Source organism: Pseudorca crassidens, chromosome 10 (genome assembly GCF_039906515.1).
Source record: "Pseudorca crassidens isolate mPseCra1 chromosome 10, mPseCra1.hap1, whole genome shotgun sequence".
In the NCBI taxonomy this organism is placed as follows: Eukaryota; Metazoa; Chordata; class Mammalia; order Artiodactyla; family Delphinidae; genus Pseudorca; species Pseudorca crassidens.
The window spans coordinates 11862506-11885571 of NC_090305.1; the positions used below are offsets into that span (position 1 = coordinate 11862506).

Sequence of the window (23066 nt, forward strand, 5' to 3'; positions counted from 1 at the left end):
AATTGTGTTGTTCAGCATTGTTTGTTTGCTCTTTAGTTCTTCTAGGTCCTTGTTAAACGTTTCTTGTATTTTCTCCATTCTATTTCCAAGATTTTGGATCATCTTTACTATCATTACTCTAAATTCTTTTTCAGGCAGACTGCCTATTTCCTCTTCATTTGTTAGGTCTGGTGGGTTTTTGTCTTGCTCCTTCATCTGCTGTGTATTTCTCTGTCTTCTCATTTTGCTTAACTTACTGTGTTTGCAGTCTCCTTTTCGCAGGCTGCAGGTTTGTAGTTCCCATGGTTTTTGGGGTCTGCCCCCAGTGGGTAAGGTTGGTTCAGTGGGTTGTGTAGGCTTCCTGGTGGAGGGGACTGGTGGCTGTGTTCTGATGGATGAGGCTGGATCTTCTTTCTGGTGGGCAGGTCCACGTCTGGTGGTGTGTTTTGGGGTGTCTGTGACCTTATTATGATTTTAGGCAGCCTCTCCGCTAATGGGTGGGGCTGTGTTCCTGTCTTGCTAGTTGTTTGGCATGGGGTGGCCAGTATTGGAGCTTGCTGGTCATTGAGTGGATCTGGGTCTTAGCATTGAGATGGAGAACTCTGGGAGACCTCTCGCCAATTGATATTACATGGGGCCAGGAGGTCTCTGGTGGACCAGTGTCCTGAACTCGGCTCTCCCACCTCAGAGGCTCAGGCCTGACACCTGACCGGAGCACTAAGACCCTCTCAGCCACACGGCTCAGAAGAAAAGGGAGAAAAATAAAATAAAATAAGAAAAAGGAAAAAAAATTAAGTTATTAAAAAATATATTATTAAAATTTTAAAAAGTAATTAAAAAAAAAGAAAGAACAACCAAACCAATAAACAAGTCCACCAATGATAACAAGCGCTAAAAACTCTACTAAAAAGACAAAAAAAGAATCCAAAAAAACCCCAGACAGACAGAACCTTAGGACAAACGGTAAAAGCAAACCTACACAGACAAAAATCACACAAAGCATACATATACACAATCACAAAAAGAGATAAAGGAAATATATATATATATAAAGGAAGAGAGCAACCAAATCAATAAACAAATCTACCAATGATAATAAGCTCTAAATACTAAACTGAGATAAACATAAAACCAGAAACAAATTAGATGCAGAAAGGAAACCCAAGTCTACAGTTGCTCCCAAAGTCCACCTCCTCAATTTGGGATGATTCCTTTACTATTCAGGTATTCCACAGATGCAGGTACATCAAGCTGATTGTGGAGATTTAATCCGCTGCTCCTGAGGCTGTTGGGAGAGATTTCCCTTTCTCTTCTTTGTTCGCACAGCTCCCGGGGTTCAGCTTTGGATTTGGCCCCGCCTCTGCATGTTAGGTCACCCTCTCTTGTCTTTTGTGAAGTCTGAGGTCTTCTGCCAGCGTTCAGTAGGTGTTCTGTATGAGTTGTTCCACATGTAGATATATTTTTGATGTATTTGTGGGGAGGCAGGTGATCTCCACGTCTTACTCCTCCACCATCTTGAAGGTCTCCCCCTTAACTTGTATTCTTGAAATAAAATAAACATCTCCGCATTTTTGCAATTGTTCTTTCTTCTTCCTGGAATGTCCTTATTACCCTTTTCTGCCAGGTCAGCACTCAAGTGCCTCTCTCTAAAGAGTTCATTACTCCTGCCTTAGTGTGCTCATTTTTATTCTAATATTTTTTACATTGTATTAAAATTATATATTTGCCTTTCTATCCTATAAGCTTTGCCACAGTGCTTTTAGCTCCTTGAGGACAGAGGACAGCTGTCTTACCCAACCTGAGTCTTCATTACCTAAATATTGCCAAATGGCAGCTGAAGAGTTTTGTCTTACATGTTAAGCTAACTCTTTGAGTTGAACCAACACATTCTACCCAAGTTTACCATCTATCTATTACATCCAAATTTGTGACATGCTATGGCTGCCAAGCCAACAGTACACATCATCCATACCCAAGTCATCCCAACAAGTGAGCCTCCTGATGGTCTCAGAATTCTCCAGTTCTGACAATCTCATTAATTGTATTTCTTCTTTTTAACACAAATTTAGCCACGATTATCACTGGGAACTGTTCCACCTCAAACTGAAATTCTTTCTTTGACCACAAGATCCCCCTCAACAACCAAAGTGTTTTTTCACCTTTAGGGTGTAGCCATCCCCAGTACCTTGTGTCTGGCTTATTTTACTGGTCTCATCAGGCCTCTCCTTTCTGGCCTGAATTCCATGGCCAATCATTTTAATCACGATCTCATTAGCACCCAAGATCACCATGATCTGCTGATCCACCATATATGCTCTTCAACTCCCAGCTTTGTGTTAACCAAAGCATATTTGTTTTGGTTTATATTTCTACTTCTGAGCCTAGCCTTGCAAATTCAGACTATCTCCGTACACAGATTCTTTTTCCTGTATTACCTGCCAGCCTTTCCTCCTCTAAGGTCTCAGAGAAAGAGATGTCCTGGATCCTCTACAAGGATAATCTATCTGGATCTTTTTTCCCATCTTCTCTAGATCTTAATCAACTCCTTAACATCTTCAACTTCACCTTCTCCCCTGACATTGATCCTGATTCTATCTCAAGTGACCTTTTCATCGTTTTCCTAATTTCTCGTGTACTTCTGATTTACAATCTGGATTCTCCCTTTACAAACAGCCCTGTCAGGTCACCAGTTGTCTATTCATCCCCATTCTGCTCAACTTTTTTGCATTACTTATAGCACTGATAACCACTTCTAGTTTAAACTTTCTCCTCTCTGGACTTCCTGTCACTGAATTGTCTTGGTCTTCCTCCAGTTTCGATGACCACTCTGGCCCTGTCTCCTTCATTGGCTCCACTTCCCAGAGCTAAGCCTTAAATGTGATCACACTGTATCAGGCTGGTCTTACCTGCCTTTCTCCACATACTCTCATGATGATCTACCCACTGTGATAGTGATAACCCCTAAATTCTGGCATGTTTTCACACTGTCAGTCACATTTCTGACATGGTTGGGTAATGTTGTATTGAGGAGGAGATTACACTGGATGTCCTCTTATATGATACAACTGGATCCCATGTTGGTCATTTAATTTTTCAAAAGGCAGTTAATATAGCAATCCATTAAACACCACTTTAATTTAAAATATAACCATACTTTTTCCCCTGAATTCTCTGAGTATAGGTCAACTTGTTGAGAAAATGCTTGTATAAGCCACCTATACTGCACTGGGTAAAATTTCCAGCCTATTTTTAAAAGCAGAGCAGGAATTTAAGATCTGTGAAGCAATCTGTGCATAGAACCTTTCAGAATATTTATTATTTTCCTCCAAGTCTTTTCTAATTCCTAATTATACATTTTGCAGCAATTTTTAAAAGCTATTTACCTATATTAAGTCTTCCAAAGCAGTCAACTTAATTTTCTTACAAACAGTTCTCCTTAATGATGAGGTTTCATCATTTTACCTGATATTTAATTAAACTGCATATTAAGGGTGTGGAGAAACGGGAACCCTTCTACACTGTTGGTGGGAATGTAAATTGGTACAACCACTATGGAAAACAGTATGGAGGTTGCCTAAAAAACTAAAAATAGAACTACCATATGATCCAGCAATCCCACTCCTGGGCATATACCCAGAGAAAACCATAATCTGAAAAGATACGTGCACCCCAATGTTCACTGAAGCACTATTTACAATAGCCAAGACATGGAAGCAACCTAAATGTCCATCAGCAGAGGAATGGATAAAAATGATGTGGTACATATATACAGTGGAATATTACTCAGCCATAAAAAATGAAATAATGCCATTAGCAGCAACATGGATGGACCTAGAGATTATCATACTAAGTAAGTCAGACAGAGAAAGACAAATATCATATGATATCACTCATATGTGGAATCTAATTTTAAAAATGATACAAATGAACTCATTTACAAAACAGACTTACAGATATTGAAAACAAACTTATGGTTACCAAAGGGGAAACATGGAGGGGTGGGGAGGGAGGATAAATCAGGAGCTTGGGATGAACATACACACACTACTATACATAAGATAGATGACCAACAAGGACCTGCTGTATAACACAGGGAACTCTACTCAATATTCTGTGATAACTTATATGAGAAAAGAATCTAAAAATGAATGAAAATATGTATGCGTAAAACTGAATTATCTTGCTATACCCCAGAAACTAACACAATATTGTAAATCAACTATACTCCAGTAAAGCTAAAATTAAAACAAACCCAAAACATTGCACATTACAATAACGAGGGTAAATGAATTTGGGAACAAACAATTCACTCTGGGTAGCAATGAAAGTATTTGGCTGTACTGGCGAGTAGCCTATCAGCCACGAGCATTCAGCACGCTGTGGTATCAGTCAGTGTGTTTTACAGAGAAAAAGGAGAGTGACAGTTAATTTGGTAAGGCACATAAGTGAAAGAAAAAGAACAAGTTCGCATATTAAAGCCATGTTAAGTCAGGAATGATATGGAGATAAGAACAGTAACCAAGCCTAGATGTCCTCACCTCTACTCTGTTCAGTGCCACGATATTTCTAGACTGATACTTAAGAGTGATTAAGATTCACATATGAAATGACAATCTATTTTAAAAATTAAACTGGAAAAATGATGAAAATCCCTAAATAACAGACACATCTATTTGTGGCCAATTTCCTATGTCTTTAAGGACTGTGAAAAACTTACTTACTCTACATGTAGGTACAATGATGGGTTTCCTTCCCCGATGAAAATAAAAAATTAAGACTTTTAAGATCCTACCCACCTTTTTATATTGTAATAATATTCAAGCGACTATCACTAAAGAGTTTAAATGAATGCAGTATTTGGGGGAACAGAGAAAACCTTCCTGTTGCCAATATTTTAAAAAACAAATAATAAACAATTAGTTTCAATAATGCTGTAGAGAGTTGTTAAGTATTTCACAAGTGCAAGGTGAACTTAACTCATTAACCTCAATGGAGTACAGAAGGAAGAACCCAGAACTCAGTGGATCATACTGTTCTACGTTACTAACTTTGAGGATTACTAATTTTCCCTTTTTGTCCCCCAAAGTTAGCTCTTCCCCAACTTAGCAAGAACCTTCTAAATATAACTACAAGTAGAATAAAACAATTGGAGGAAGTAAAACCTTTTGTTTTCCTGCAACATATAAAGGAAAAAGAAAGGCAAAAGCAATGTTCAAAAAATAAGCAATTGTTATAATATGTTTGAATGAATTTTTCTCCTCCACTAATGTCTTGGAAGAGCAGTTATATTTCTCCTTTTCTTATTAGATGCTATTCGCATTTTTGAAATATTAGCAAAACACTCAAAAGGCAGAGCTTGGTTCAAGATGGCGGAGTAGAAGGATGTGCTCTCACTCCCGCTTGCGAGAACACCAGAATCACAACTAACTGCTGAACAATCATCGACAGGAAGACATTGGAACTCACCAAAAAAGATACCCCACATCCAAAGACAAAGGAGAAGCCACAATGAGATGGTAGGAGTGGTGCAATCACAATAAAATCAAATCCCATAACTGCTTGGTGGGTGACTCACAAACTGGAGAGCACTTATACCACAGAAGTCCACCCACTGGAGTAAAGGTCCTGAGCCCCATGTCAGGCTTCCCAACCCGCAGGTCCGACAACGGGAGGAGGAATTCCTAGAGAATCAGACTTTGAAGGCTAGCGGGATTTGACTGCAGGACTTCAACAGGACTGGGGGAAACAGAGACTTCACTCTTGGAGGGCACACACAAAGTAGCATGCGCATCGGAACCCAGGGGAAGGAGCAGTGACCCCAAAGGAGACTGAACCAGACCTACCTGCTAGTGTTGGAGGGTCTCCTGCAGAGGCAGGGGGTGGCTGTGTCTCACCGCGACGACAAGGACACTGGCAGTGGAAGTTCTGGGAGGTACTCCTTGGTGTGAGCCCTCCCTGAGTCTGCCATTAGCCTCACCAAAGAACCCAGGTAGGCTCCAGTGTTGGGTCGCCTTAGGCCAAACAACCAAGAGAAAGGGAACCCAGCCCCACCCATCAGCAGACAAGCAGATTAAAGATTTACTAAGCTCTGCCCACCAGAGCAACACCTAGCTCTACCCACCACCAGTCCCTCCTATCAGGAAACTTGCTTAAGCCTCTTAGATAGCCTCATCCACCAGAGGGCAGACAGCAGAAGCAAGAAGAACTACAATCCTGCAGCCTGTGGAACAAAAACCACATTCACAGAAAGATAGGCAAGATGAAAAGGCAGAGGGCTATGTACCAGATGAAGGAACAAGATAAAACCCCAGAAAAACAACTAAATGAAGTAGAGATAGGCAACCTTCCAGAAAAAGAATTCAGAATAATGATAGTGAAGATGATTCAGGACCTCGGAAAAAGAATGGAGGCAAAGATGGAGAAGATGCAAGAAATGTTTAACAAAGACCTAGAAGAATTAAAGAACAAACAGAGATGAACAATACAATAACTGAAATGAAAAATACACTAGAAGGAATCAACAGCAGAATAACTGAGGCAGAAGAACAGGTAAGTGACCTGGAAGACAGAATGGTGGAATTCACTGCTGCGGAACAGAATAAAGAAAAAAGAATGAAAAGAAATGAAGACAGCCTAAGAAACCTCTGGGACAACATTAAACGCAACAACATTCGCATTATAGGGGTCCCAGAAGGAGAAGAGAGAGTGAAAGGACCAGAGAAAATATTTGAAGAGACTATAGTCGAAAACTTCCCTAACATGGGAAAGGAAATAGCCACCCAAGTCCAGGAAGTGCAGAGAGTCCCATACAGGATAAACACAAGGAGAAACACGCCGAGACACATAGTAATCAAATTGGCAAAAATTAAAGACAAAGAAAAATTATTGAAAGCAGCAAGGGAAGAATGACAAATAACATACAAGGGAACTCCCATAAGGTTAACAGCTGATTTCTCAGCAGAAACTACAAGCCAGAAGGGAGTGCCATGATATACTTAAAGTGATGAAAGGGAAGAATCTACAACCAAGATTACTCTACCCGGCAAGGATCTCATTCATATTTGATGGAGAAATCAAAAGCTTTACAGACAAGCAAAAGCTAAGAGAATTCAGCACCACCAAACCAGCTCTGCAACAAATGCTAAAGGAACTTCTCTAAGTGGGAAACACAAGAGAAGAAAAGGACCTACAAAAACAAACCCAAAACAATTAAGAAAATGGTAATAGGAACATACATATCGATAATTACCTTAAACGTGAACGGATTAAATGCTCCAACCAAAAGACACAGGCTTGCTGAATGGATACAAAAACAAGACCCATATAATATGCTGTCTACAAGAGTCCGACTGCAGACCTAGGGACACATACAGACTGAAAGTGAGGGGATGGAAAAAGATATTCCATGCAAATGGAAATCAAAAGAAAGCTGGAGTAGCAATACTCATATCAGATAACAGACTTTAAAATAAAGAATGTTACAAGAGACAAGGAAGGACACTACATAATGATCAAGGGATCAATCCAAGAAGAAGATAAAACAATTATAAATACATATGCACCCAACATAGGAGCACCTCAATACATAAGGCAACTGCTAACAGCTATAAAACAGGAAAGCGACAGTAAAACAATAACAGTGGGGGACTTTAACACCTCACTTACACCAATGGACAGATCATACAAAGAGAAAATTAATAAAGGAAACACAAGCTTTAAATGACACAACAGACCAGATAGATTTAATTGATATTTATAGGACATTGCATCCAAAAACAGATTACACTTTCTTCTCAAGTGCACATGGAACATTCTCCAGGATAGATCACATCTTGGGTCACAAATCAAGTCTTAGTAAATTTAAGAAAACTGAAATCATACCAAGCATCTTTTCTGACCACAACACTATGAGATTAGAAATCAATGACATGGAAAAAAACGTAAAAAACACAAAAAAATGAAGGCTAAACAATACATTATTAAATAACCAAGAGATCACTGAAGAAATCAAAGAGGAAATCAAAAAATACCTAGAGACAAATGACAATGAAAACATGATGATCCGAAACCTATGGGAGGCAGCAAAAGCCGTTCTAAGAGGGAAGTTTATTGCTATATGAGCCTACCTCAAGAAACAAGAAAAATCTCAAATAAAACAATCTAACCTTACACCTAAAGGGGCTAGAGAAAGAAGAACAAACAAAACCCACAGTTAGCAGAAGGCAAGAAATCATCAAGATCAGAGCAGAAATAAATGAAATAGAAACAGAACAATAGCAAAGATCAATAAAACTAAAAGCTGGTTCTTTGAGAAGATAAAATCAATAAACTCCTCAAATCAATAAAATTAGAAATGAAAAAGGAGAAGTTATAACAGACACCACAGAAACACGAAGCATCCTAAGAGACTACTACAAGCAACGCTATGCCAATAAAATGGACAGCCTGGAAGAAATGGACAAATTCTTAGAAAGGTATAACCTTCCAAGAATGAACCAGGAAGAAACAGAATATATGAACAGACCAATCACAAGTAATGAAATTGAAAGTGTGATTAAAAATCTTCCAACAGGGCTTCCCTGGTGGCGCAGTGGGTGAGAGTCCGCCTGCCGATGCAGGGGACATGGGTTCGTGCCCTGGTCCAGGAAGATCCCACATGCTGCGGAGCACCTGGACCCGTGAGCCATGGCTGCTGAGCCTGCGCGTCCAGAGCCTATGCTCCGCAATGGGAGAGGCCACAACAGTGAGAGGCCTGCGTACCACAAAAAAAAAAAAAAAAAAAATATCTTCCAACAAACAACAGTCCAGGACCGGATGGCTTCACAGGTGAATTCTATCAAACATTTAGAGAAGAGCTAACACCCATCTTTCTCAAATGCTTCCAAAAAATTGCAGAGGAAGGAACACTCCCAAACTCATTCTATGAGGCCACCATCACCCTGATACTAAAACCAGACAAAGATACTATAAAAAAAGAAAATTACAGACCAATATCACTGATGAATATAGATGCAAAAATTCTCAACAAAATACTAGCAAACAGAATCCAACAACACATTAAAAGGATCATACACCATGATCAAGTGGGATTTATCCCAGGGATGCAAGAATTCTTCAATATACGCAAATCAATCAATGTAATACACCAATATTAACAAACTCAAGAAGAAAAACAATATGATCATCTCAATAGATGCAGAAAAAGCTTTTGACCAAATTCAACACCCATTTATGATAAAAACTCTCCAGAAAGTGGGCATAGAGGGAACCTACCTCAACATAATAAAGGCCATATATGACAAACCCACAGCAAACATCATTCTCAATGGTGAGAAAGTGAAAGCATTTTCTCTAAGATTAGGAACAAGATAAGGATGTCCACTCTCACTACTATTATGCAACATAGTTTTGGAAGTCCTAGCCATGGCAATCACAGAAGAAAAAGAAATAAAAGGAATACAAATTGGAAAAGAAGTAAAACTGACACTGTTTGCAGATGACATGATACTATACATAGAGAATCCTAAAGTTGCCACCAGAAAACTACTAGAGGTAATCAATGAATTTGGTGAAGTTGCAGGATACAAAATTAATGCACAGAAATCTCTTGCATTCCTATACACTAATGATGAAACACCTGAAAGAGAAATTAAGGAAACACTCCCATTTACCACTGCAACAAAAAGAATAAAATACCTATATGCAAAGAAGAAAAAGAATAAAAGACCTGTATGCAGAAAACTATAAGACAATGATGAAAGAAATTAAAGATGATACCAACAGGTGGAGAGATATACCATGTTCTTGGATTGGAAGAATCAATATTTGGAACATGACTATACTACCCAAAGCAATCTACAGATTCAATGCAATCCCTATCAAACTACCAATGGCATTTTAAAAAATTAATTAATTTATTTTGGCTGCACTGGGTCTTTGTTGCGGTACACAGGCTTCCTCTGGTTACGGTGCGCGGGCTTCTCACTGCGGTGGCTTCTCTTGTTGCAGAGCATGGGCTCTAGGCGTGCGGGCTTTAGTAGTTGTGGCTCGTGGGCTCTAGAGCACAGGCTCAGTAGTCGTGGTGCACATGTTTAGTTGCTCCGCGGCACGTGGCATCTTCCCGGACCAGGGCTCGAACCCGTGTCCCCTGCACTGGCAGGTGGATTCTTAACCACTGCACCACCAGGGAAACCCCTATGGCATTTTTAACGGAACTAGAACAAAAAAATCTTAAAATTTGTAGAGAGACATAAAAGACCCCGAATAGCCAAAGCAGTCTTGAGGGAAAAAAACGGAGCTGGAGGAATCAGACGCCCTGACTTCAGACAATACTACAAACTTACAGTAATCAAGGCAATATAGTATGGGCACAAAAACAGAAATATAGATTAATGGAACAAGACAGAAAGCCCAGAGATAAACCCACACACCTACGGTCAACTAATCTATGACAAAGGAGGCAAGGATATATAATGGAGAAAAGACAGTCTCCTCAATAAGTGATGCTGGGAAAACTGGACAGCTACATGTAAAAGAATGAAATTAGAACACTGCCTAATACCATACATAAAAATAAACTCAAAATGGATTAGAGACCTAAATATAATACCGGACACTATAAAACTCTTAGAGGAAAACATAGGAAGAACACTCTTTGACATAAATCACAGCAAGATCTTTTTTGACCCACTTCCTAGAGTAATGGAAATAAAAACAAAAATAAACAGATGGGATCTAATGAAACTTAAAAGCTTTTGCACAGCAAAGGAAATCATAAACAAGACAAAAAGACAACCCTCAGAATGGGAGAAAATATTTGCAAACGAATCAACAAAGGATTAATCTCCAAAATATATAAACAACTCATGCAGCTCAATATTAAAAAAACAAACAACCCAATCCAAAAATGGGCAGAAGACCTAAATAGACATTTCTCCAAAGAAGACATACAGATGGCCAAGAAGCACATGAAAAGTTGCTCAACATCACTCATAATTAGAGAAATGCAAATCAAACCACAGTGAGGTATCACCTCACACCAGTTAGAATGGGCATCATCAGAAAATCTACAAACAACAAATGCTGGAGAGGGTGTGGAGAAAAGGGAATCCTCTTGCACTGTTGGTGGGAATGTAAATTGATACAGCCACTATGGAGAACAGTATGGAGGTTCCTTAAAAAACTAAAAGTAGAACTACCATATGACCCAGCAATCGCACTACTGGGCATATACCCAGATAAAACCATAATTCAAAAAGATACATGCACCCCAATGTTCATTGCAGGAATATTTACAATTGCCAGGTCATGGAAGCAACCTAAATGTCCATTGACAGACGAATGGATAAAGAAGATGTGGTACATATATACAATGGAATATTACTCAGCCATAAAAAGGAACAAAACTGGGTCATTTGTAGAGACGTGGGTGGACCCAGAGACTGTCATACAGAGTGAAGTACATCGGACAGAGAAAAACAAGTATCGCGTATTAACGCATATATGTGGAACGTATAAAAATGGTACAGATGAACCGGTTTGCAGGGTAGAAATTGAGACACAGATGTAGAGAGCAAACGTATGGACACCAAGGGGGGAAAGCCACGGGGGAGTGGGGGTGGTGGTGTGATGAATTGGGCAATTGGGATTGACATGTATACACTGATGTGTATAAAATGGATGACTAATAAGAACCTGCTGTATAAAAAAATAAATTCAAAAAATAACACTCAAGAGGAAAAAATTTTCAATGACTATTAGTTCTTTAAAACACTAGATATGATACAATAATCAGTTTAGGGTCTGTTCAAATTTGAGAGCTTTAATTGGCCTGTGGGTGGGTTGGATGTGCTGTTAAATATTGTGCATAATTAGGGATGTGTGTGTAAACAAGATATTTCAGCATAAATTGAATTATTCTATCAGGTAATATGTAACACTATCTAACCTTTTGCAAACTGCTGGTGTCCTTTTTTTCTGTGAATACTGTCATACAAAAAAAAAAAAAAAAAGCCTCAGTACTGAGATGCAACCAAGTTGACATTTTGCATAATCTGTGTTCCTGCCTGTCTTTTAATATTAAGTTGCTTTTTTTCTTCTAACATAAGAAGATGCTAGCCCACTAAAAGAAAAGAAGGAGAGGGAGAATAATATTTTATGAGGGTTTCAAATCTTATTTTAAACCAGTGAGGAAAAATAATGTACATGAGTTGTGGTTCACAAATTGATGAAGAATAATGATGTAGCCATGATAATACATCACATGATCATTGAACATGGCCCTCAACAAACTGGCCATGAACTTAATCATTTACTATAACTAGTCAGTCAAATAGAAACTCAGCCAAAACAAGTCTGTCTGATTATAGTCATAGCAGGAATAAGCCTTTATACCTTTTACCTTGCAGGTTACTTATTTTCTCTAACACATCCAAATAAATCATACACGTGAACAATTCAGCTGTAAATAATATATGGAAAATCTTCAACCAGTAACTCTAAAAGTCAATACTAGCTTATATATGAAACATAATAAGCAATAATTCAAAGTCTTCTTGGTTACTGAAATTCTCTGAGAAAAGAAATTTCACTACTCAATTGCTAATAAGTAATTGAAAAGTGGCAAACTGGAAGGGCTTTCGGCTGTTGGAAAGTTTGTGGTTTTCCCTATTTTTCACAAGTGTTTCCCCATAACCAGTAAGGGTCAACGTGACCAAGAATTATTCTTCAGTGCCCACCTGCAACAGTTCCCTAAAATTAAAAAGCAATGCTGGGCACTTTTAGTATCTCAGAATATAGTTCATCAAAGCTTGTAATTTTACAGACTGAGAAACTAAGGTTGAAAAAGATAAAGAGATGTACCCAAAGTTACAAGATGGTGGCAGAGCATGACCCAGCACTGAAAACCTCGCAGGAGGTTCATGTGACTCTGGGTCAACTGCAGGGCCACCTCTCTGCCTTTATCACCACAGCCTCTACGTGTGGCCCAGGCTCAGCACAACAGAAACCAGAATCTTTTTAAATTATGATTCTCTGGGACTTCCCTGGTGGTCCCGTGGCTAAGACTCCGCGCTCCCAATGCAGGGGGCCCGGGTTCAATCCCTGGTCAGGGAACTAGATCCCACATGCCACAACTAAGAGTCCACATACTGCAACTAAAGATCCTGTGTGCCACAACTAAGACCTGACCCCGCACAGCCAAATAATAAATAAATAAATGTTTAAAAAAAAACCCAAAACACTATGATTCTCAACAACCTCAAAGTTAGTGCTGTGTCTCCTAACATACTACTTATAACGTCATTAGCAGAAACTCTCACTTGGTACATGTGTTAACAGCTAAAAAAGAATATCAAAACCACCTGTGATTAAGTAAAATTTATGAAAACAGTATTAAGCAAACTTTTATTTTCTGATGTAAATTGTCTGATTTAAAGAAAAAGGAATGCATTCTTTCATCATCAACAAGAGAGAACATCTGACATCAATTAACTCTCATCTACTTTAAAGTGAAGAATTAAACACAAAATTACCTTTGAAGGTTTCAAGTTCCTTCCTGTAGGAAGAAAAAGATATAAATTTATTAATCTATTCCCAATGGAAACAGCTCTTAGATTATAAAGTTTTAAGTACTTCAAATGCCCAGAGTGGTATTTCTAGATGCTCACATGTCAATTATACTTCAGTGAAATTACCAGTACAATTAGCCTAAAGCTACTATTTTCCGTTTTTCTGCTATTACCCTATTAATGGCTCAAAAAAGTTCTACCAAAATTTAAACTATTAAAACACTGAAATACTTATAAGAAGACATACAGCATTTTAATGCCAGCTAGGAACCATCTAGTATATGTAAGAATCAGTTTATAAAAGCACTTAACAATTTTCCCTCCACTGATAAATATTAAACAACAGATTTTTAAAATCTTTAATTAAAAATCATCCAGAATAGGAGCAGTGTTTTCCCCTGTTAAATGAAAGGGGAGAGCATATATCAAAGGACTGAAGTCCATAGATCATCCTGACACAAAAGGGCCAAGCCTCCAGGAAATCCTCTGGTTTGTAATTTTGTCAGTGTCAATTAGCGATGCTGAAACACAAAGTTTCCTGGGGAAGTGTAAAGCCAGGGAAGATAGATGAACAATCATATAACAAAACATTTTTTTAAATAAATCTATTTATTTATTCATTCATTCATTTATGGCTCTGTTGGGTCTTCGTTGCTGCGCATGAGCTTTCTCTACCTGGGGCGAGTGGGAGTTACTCTTCGTTGTGGTGTGCAGGCTTCTCACTGCAGTGGCTTCTCTTGTTACAGAGCACGGGCTCTAGGCACGCGGGCTTCAGTAATTGTGGCACGCAGGCTCAGTAGTTATGGCTTGCAGGCTCTAGAGCGCAGGCTCAGTAGTTGTGGCGCACGGGCTTAGTTGCTCCGTGGCATGTGGGAATCCTCCCGGACTAGGGCTCGAACCCGTGTCCCCTGCATTGGCAGGTGGATTCTAAACCACTGTGCCACCAGGGAAGTCCCCATAATACAAAACATTTTTGACAAAGAAGTCAAAAGCAAGTTTTTTTCAGGTTTTCCTTTATAATTTTGTAATTATATTTTTCTCATTATCAGTACTAATAATTTTGAGGAGGCAAATTCATTTAGTAAAGGTTTGTTATCCCACTCAAAATATGAGACATTTCTTTTATTTGCATGTACGTTTTACTAAAAATCTAGAGCTATTTTAGATTCTCAAATCAGTATTCCACATTGCTAATTACAATACCCGTCACGCTCCAAAACAGCTGACTACAATGAACAGCTGGTTGGTGGAACTGGCAAGGTGCCACTGAAAAGCCAATATTCTTGTAACAGCCAAGTGAAGGTTCTTAAATCAGATGGTCATCTCACCCCTCTTTTTTTTCTAAAAATACCAACTCATCATAATATTGCCCCAGCACCACAGTTCATTAACTAAGAAAAAAGAATGTTATTTTCAATCCTATCATTTAAAAAAAAAAGAGTGCAATTGCTTCCCTTGAGCCAATAGCCCAACTGCATTCTTAAAAGACTAGGTACAAAGTAAACATGCCTAAAACCTACGTTACACTCCAATAACGGGATGAAAGCCGAAATAGCCCTGGCGGAAAGGCAACATGTATTGTAAGAGAATATCCTGAAGAGATACCTTCAATCTACTTTTTTTTTTCTCTACTTCTTATTGATGCCCTCGTGTGAGCAATCCCCTAAGGCCACCAAGGGGTGGACAAGATGACGGAACACTCAGTTCAGTATTTAGGAAGTAATTCTTTTCTCTCCGATTACAGTCTTTAGATAGTGTCTGCCTTCCTTCTTTTAGAACATGCAGCAGTAAACAAAATTTCAAAAAAGCACCTCCTGTTTTAAAAAGGTGGAACTTGGAGTAATGATTTCAGACATTGTTTTTCCCTTACTCTCGCCCTGAATACTAGAAACCATAAAGCGAAGAATCCAGTGTCTACTTTATTAATGAGTCACTGCCCAATTGAGGGAAGCTTTCACGTGGAAGGGAAGCTTACCATGCCCACCTTCCAACCTTCTGGCTGCCTCATCAAAGCAACGGAAAGCTGCTATGAGAAAAGAGGAAAGGCGAGCCGGGTGCTCTCCCTAGACACCTCTGCTTACAGACTGTCATGACCCACGGCAGTTCAAGAAACTTCCTCTCAGGAAGTAATCCACTCCTGTACCCAATTCCTAAGAAAGAAGACTGGCTGAGGTAGTGGTGGTACAGGTAACAGTGGTTTAAGCTAAAAGTCAGTACTACGGAACTTTTAAAGAACTGATAAAGGAAATCAGTAGCACTGAAAGCCTTGAAGTGTTGTAATTTTTAGGGCAAACTCCACAATGTCAGAGGTAACAGCATCTGGAAATACAGAAGATATAAGAGAAGGGAGGGAAAGGCACGTCAAGCAGAGGTAACGGTGAAAGTGAAGCCGTGGAGGCTGAACGGTGTGGGTTATCTTTAGGAAAGAACAATTCAGAAGAGCAGTTGAATGAAGAGAAAGTAGTGGGAGATGAGGCTAAAGAGGTAGAGGATTCTGAGTGCCAGGCTAAAAGGATTTGGTTTTATTTTTAGCAGGAGAAAAACTTGAGCAAATCTGTGCTTTGGGAAGAACATTCTAGCCGTGATGGACAGATGCACTAACGAGGGGGAGCATAAAGCAGGGAGCACTCAGGAAACCATAAGAAGAGTTTGAAGAAGAGCCAACTAGTGCCTGGAAAGGGCAACATAAGTGGCAATGGCCATGAAGAGAGGGAGTCCAATTTGAAAAACGCCATGGAGAAGACTCAACAGACCATGGCAACTGATGACATGGGCACAAGTACATAACCGTGAGAGTTCTAGTCTGGATCACTGGAAGGAAAGGGAATTCGTTAGCAGAACACTTAGGAAGAGGAGCAGATTTTGGAGGGCAGCGCATGAGTTCAGTTTGGAACTTAATGAAATAATCTAGAAGGTAGGAAACCTAAGGCTGGTGATGCTGAAAGACATGACTCCCATCCCCTGAAACCCACTCAGGGATTCAGCTCCCCCACTGCCCGTTCAGTCCTGAACCTACTCCAGCTTGGCTTCCACACCCCACCACTGCAAAGTGAGGGTCACCAGCAATCACCAACCTGCCGAAGGCAATGCTCACTCTCAGTTTTCATCCAAATCCCTCAGCAGAATTTGATTCCTTGAGAAAGTTTTCTCTAGTTTTTCTCCTTCTCCCTCAGCTCCTTCTGCTACTTCTCTACCCCTTCCAGACCACTAGATGCTGGAGCTCTGCCAGCCTGGTCCTGGGCCCTCTGTGTAACTTATATTCTCTCACAAGGCAATTCATTCAGCTATGCAGCCTTAAATACCATCCACATACTGACTTCCTGATTTATACTTCCTGTCTTGATCTCTTCTTTGAGCTCCAGACGCAAATGCAACTGCCTATTTGAGAGCTCTGCTCAAAGTGGAGCAGGCTTCCCAACAATACCTGTAAAAGAGCCTGTTCGGGCTTCTCTGGTGGCACAGTGGTTAAGAATCCATCTGCCAATGCAGGGGACACAGGTTTGAGCCCTGGTCTGGAAAGATCCCACATGCCGCGGAGCAACTAAGCCCATGCGCCACAACTACTGAGCCTGTGCTCTAGAGTCTGTGAGCCACAACTACTGAGCCAGCGCGCCACAACTACTGAAGCCCGTGCGCCTAGAGCCCCTGCTCCGCAACAAGAGAAGCCACCGCAATGAGAAGCCCGCACACCGCAATGAAGGGTAGACCCCGCTCGCCACAACTAGGGAAAGCCCGTGCGCAGCAACGAAGACCCAATGGCAGCCAAAAATAAAGTAAATAAATTTAAAAAAAAAAGAGCCTGTTCTTCCTTCAGTCTCTCTCATCTCAACTCATGCCATTACCAAGTTCCTCAAGCTTTGGTTTATCCATCTCCCTCCTTCGCCACATCTAATCCATCAATATATCCTATTAATTCTATCTCAAAACATATCCTGAATCCATCCATTTCTCCCCATCGTCACTACTGTCATGATGATAAATATCGTGCCTTGGATAAATATTCATTTTCTCATACTGAATGTAATCTTTGATCATTCATTCAACAAAAAATGTACTGAGCCTTAGACACTAGGAATAATGTTAGGAATAGCAGTAGGAATAATGCTCAGGTTGGGTTATACACGTTCCATAACCTCAAGCAACTTTAGTGAGAAGAGACAGAAGTAAAGCAACAGTTAGAAACTGATGTCATAGATTAGTGCTCTGATAATGCCAGCCATGCTGAGGATTTTCTAGGAATACAGAGGAGGGAGCAACTCACACACTGTGGGTTGCCGGGAAAGGCTTCCTGGAGGAGCCAGGATTGAACTGAGTTTTGAGGGAAAGTATAACTGATGACGACAGGTAACACTGATTGAAAACATGGCAGATGCTTCACTCTTGATCATTATTATGTCCTACTCGCAGCTAACTAAATGAAAAAGCATAGGTGACCAGGAGTTCTAAGTTCTGGCTACTCTCCAAACTCTTATCCAAGTTCACCTTTTCCATGAAGATATCCTTCACACTCAAATGGCCATCTCCCCTTACCTCAGCTCCTATAGCACTCAGGTCCATCAGTTTTGTAACACCTGGTGCACTGCCTTGTAATGCAGTGATCTCCATGCAGGTATCATCTCTACAATTACACTGCAGAGATCCTAAGTGCAGAGATCATGTCGCATCCGCCCTGATCACACATGTGCAAAGAGTCAGACACAACAGACACTCTGCAGCAAGTCATGATTATCAAGTATGGTGGCTGCAGGATGACTAAGAATAGCTGCTTCTTCAAAGAAGCCTTTGCTAGGACTAGGGAGGGTTTTATTCTTTATAAAAAAGTTTGACCACATAGTCTCTCATCTGATAACAACGTGTTTGCCTCTTGCAGTTTCAAAAATCTGAGCCTCTTCTTTTTCAAAGTTTAATAATATTTTCAGAAGATCCAATAAGTAGAAAGAATTGAAATGCCTTCCTTTAGATTTTACCATATTTTAAATTTTACTCAATTCAGCAAAGGCCGTCACAAAATTTAGCATAACCAACCCTGAAACTAAAACATTCACCAAATAACACCAGACTCAAAAATCTAATATTTCCAAAGGGCGAAACTGCTATTTAATCATTTTCTCTACAGGGGTTGAGTTATGAGGGCAGAAAAAAAAAAAAGCATCACATTAATAAATAAATCTATGGAGTGTTGCAAGAAGTATATTAAATCTGTATACGTATAGAAATCAACTAAATCAGACCCACAGATGCAAACTTAATAGATTGGAACCACTGGATAAATGTCTCCATAAACACAATCATCTCACAGATGGAAGCACACTTTCTCTAAACACTAAACTGCTTCCCCAGGACAAATCCATGATAAAAACCTTACACAATGATTCTCTATGGCAAAATACCACATTCAAAATGTGAAGTGCAAAATCAACTCTCACATTTTTCTTCATATTTGAAAATGTTTAGGGGAAATTGTTTTAAAAGTATGATCAGCAATACTTTCTGTATTGAACACAGTAGGAGAGTGTCCCTTTGTTATGGCTGATGGATAGGAAAGTTCATAGGAAAGATCTTACAAGACCTCTTTCACAAAAGACCGGCTACTATTCACTATTACCCAATCTTTTGTTTCTTAGCATTCTACAGTCATGAAAATGTGTACCCTTATGCACTTGGTGAGTTTGTGGTTAAGAGGGTAGAAAGTGGATGAGGTGGCGCTGGGGGAGAGCTGGCCTACCTGCTTGAGGTAATTTTCACAAAACTGTATCTTAGAAGTCCCTGCTGTCATTTGCTCCTTACACAGGTACTGTGGAGGGGCATGTGTTATAGAACAAGATCTTTTTAATACATAGAATGGGAGGTGGCAACAACTAAGAACAGAACCCAAGAGAATAACAGAACTAAAGCATCTACAATGGCAACTAGACACTAACCTACAGTAGAGAAGAAAATTTAGGATATGAGTGTTATAGAAGTTAAAAAAGGACAGTTTCAAGAGGTCAGGTACATGAGGACTGATTTGTCAATGGGCTTAGTTACCTAAAGACTAAGAAGAAAAATACAGGTTAAATATTTAAAGTGCATCATGGATTTGGTCTCCATGAACGTCTCAATATGACACAACCTGTATACGATCTTTCTCTAGAACAATATGGTCTCCATGAACGTCTCAATATGACACAACCTGTATACGATCTTTCTCTAGAACAATATTTTAACTTCAGTGTGCCATGCATCTTGTCCATTCACAAGCAACCTGTCAGAATGATCTACCTCGTTGGCTATTAGCTATTTTTGTATTTCTATAAATATTCCTCAGCTTTGTCTGGGATACAGTTCATTTATTTGGAAACAGTTTGATCTTTCTGATGTTTGCTTTTATGCTTAGTTAAGCAGGTCTGGAACAGGGCTCGGTCAAGGGCTAACTGTACCCCTGCTGAAGGATACGCTCCTGAGTGCTCTGCCTGGTACCCCAGGAACTCTAAGCTTTTTCAGTCTGGCCGCTGGGCTCAGGCACAGTGCGAGGATGTGAGTGCCGGGCACTGCTAACTGACCCTTTTTGATGATATCTCCTCCTGCCTCAGGTGGTTTCCTCACATGAATTACCGGTCCTCTGCTGAATATTCAGGGGAGCTTTCTGCAGATTTTCGGTATCCTCTCTCCCTGGTACTGTGTCCTGTGAACTCTGGCTGCCTTGGGTCCCCAGGCGCTCAGCTGTTCTTCAGTTCAGAGAGTCTGCCAGGCTCTACCTGGGCCCCTCCCTGCACTTAGCCTGGAAACGCTCAAGGCAGGATGCTGGGGAAACCGCAGGGCTCGTTCCACCTGTTTCCTATCGAGCAAGGAGATCACTTCTCTTCTTTGCCCAATGTCTTCCAAAGTGTTATTTCCTTTATTTTGTCTGTTTTTTGGCTGCATCAGGTGGGAGAGTAAGTCTGGTCCCTGTTATTCCAGCTTGGGAGGATCCTTTCTGTAAAAGCACTGCCCGAAGGAAAGCTCTCCTGATCTACTTTCCATTCAGCACCCAAATGGATCTCCATGCAGAACCTCGGGAGTTAGTTATTGCCTTTCTGCCTATCTCTGTTGGACCTCCTTCTCTGTTGTTCACCTTGGAGAATGCCACTGGTTTCTTCTGTTCTATTCTCAGCAAAGCCAGGCCTGTGGCAAGTCTCCCAGGCACACCATCCTCAACACTCTGACATGGAAGAACAGCTCAGACCCGTGGCCCAGAGCCTGTCTAGTGGACAGTCAGTTCTTGAAGCTCAGGAGTTTGGTGGGTTATTCTCTAGAACATAAGCTGGTCAAATACTACTAAAGATAACATCTCAAATAAATCTGTTATGCTTTGCTTTAAAGATTTTCTAAACTGTCTACAGTCCACATTAACATAAAAATAAAACACAAAGAAGAGCATAGTTCCTTAGCATTAGCTGTAATACATAAAGCAAAAGGAATAATGACTCTCTCAAAATATGCCTGGGCACTGAATCTTATCAACAGAAGCAGTGCCCCCACTCACAGGAGAGAGTTTCTAAGAGATGACAATTAAGTTTCAAAGTCTAAATGAATCAGTGAAAAATGCTTCTAGAGTTTAGTATGCCCCAAAGCAGATTTCAAGTCCAAAGCAAGACTGTGTTAAAATTATGAGTCATTTATAATTAAGTTGAAATACTAAAATTACACTGTTCTTCAAGATGTAGCTATTTTCAGAGAAATTCTGATGGTATGCTGCATACTGAACGGGAAAACAAAGGATCCAAAAGTCTGGAAGTAAGAAATATTTTAATTAAATCACTCACATATAACTTTAACTATATTATTATGGAAGAATCTCAATAATAATTCTAAGGAATATTATGCTGGTACTGAAAAGATGACAAATTTAGAAGGCTGACCTTCTTTTTAGCTCTACTTCTTCATTCTTCTAAACGTATCTGTTGCTCCTCTGCTTGGAAGGGTGTCATCCCCCATCCCCGTGTGGCTGCCTCCTTACTCAGGTCTCAGCTCTCACGTGTCCTCCACGAAGGGCCTTCCCTGCTCACCCCAGCGAAGCAACCCTCCCCACCTCTATAACGTTATTCTGTTCTATTTTCTTCAGTATAATTGTCTGAAATTATCCTTTTTTAAAATCATGTACAGGGACTTCCCTGGCAGTCCAGCGGCTAGGACTCCACACTCCCAATGCAGGGGGGGCCCAGGTTCGCTCCCTGGTCAGGGAACTAGATCCCATGTGCCGCAACTAAGACCCAGCACAGCCAAACAAATAAGTTAAAAATAAATAAAATCATGTACACACTTATCATCTATTTCTCCCCACACCCATGACTACAAATGCTAGCTGACTCCCGAATCTCAAGTCCACTTCTCTAACTGCTAGCTAGACGATGTAAATGGTCTTAGGTTCTTTATTTTGGCTCATATATTCAATATTAACGCTTCCTACTTGATGAAAAATGTATTTCCTATTGGTTATGAAAACCTATGCAAGGCATCTAGGAGTTACACTTGTATGGCTAACTCATCTTCTGAACCATATGACAACCTAACTACTGGTACCAGTACTTGTCTCTGCCTACAGCCATATTTCATGCACTATACCATGTTTTACTATTGATGAAGGCGGTGTCTATTCCTGTCCATAAAAGCTATCAGTAGGGCTTCCCTGGTGGCACAGTGGTTGAGAGTCCGCCTGCCGATGCAGGGGATACGGGTTCGTGCCCCGGTCCGGGAAGATCCCACATGCCGCGGAGTGGCTGGGCCCGTAAGCCATGGCCGCTGAGCCTGCGCGTCCGGAGCCTGTGCTCCGCAACGGGAGAGGCCACAACAGTGAGAGGCCCGCGTACCGCAAAAAAAAAAAAAAAAAAAAAAAAGCTATCAGTAATAGCAATATCACTTTATATGCAGAAGAGTTATTAGAAAAGCTATTTATGGGTATCTTCTCCCTACAATTATACAGTTGCTTATATGTCACTTTCATTAGATAACCAGCTAAAGTAGGATGTCCTTTTTCAATGCAGAGATACTTAGGTTAAACCGTCTATTCAAATGTTTTTCAAGGGTAGATACACCCCTACGAGTGTTCTAAAGCTCTATGTTTCCCTCTGCCCACACTGAGAATCTGCCATAGTAAGCCACATTACTGTTGGGATGGGTCACATCCCTCTTTTCACAGGAGGCAGGAATTTATTCTGTGCCGGGAACTTCTATCAAATGTATGACAAAATATCGTATATCCGTTCTCAACTACAGATGCACTGATACCAACATCTGGGACGGATTCCACTTATCCCAGTGCAACAGTCAAAAAAAAAAGAAGACCCTGGCCTTGATGCTGGCCCCTAAGCAGTAACATAATTTCATGTAACTCAATCTCCTCCCCAGCTCCAACAATCGCTGCCTGCCCACTCCCCAGTCTCTGATGGCAGCAGAATGAGAAAGTGCATCGGAGCCTATCGCAGACACGATTAGCACTGGAGGTGTGTGAGAAATTATCCTTCATTCTCCCACTCTCCCCATCCCCATCTAGTTGTCTGA

The 23066-nt window shown here is 40.3% G+C and overlaps 1 protein-coding gene across 1 annotated transcript in view; it reads right to left on the minus strand.

Moving 5' to 3' along the window:
* The window catches only part of DTNBP1 (dystrobrevin binding protein 1), a 118180-nt gene that overhangs the window by 54132 nt on the left and 40982 nt on the right, over nucleotides 1-23066 (minus strand). Inside the window, exon 7 of the mRNA XM_067752048.1 lies at nucleotides 13512-13534. Coding sequence (XP_067608149.1) covers nucleotides 13512-13534 — 23 coding nt within the window. The remainder of the gene's footprint in view (nucleotides 1-13511; nucleotides 13535-23066) is intronic.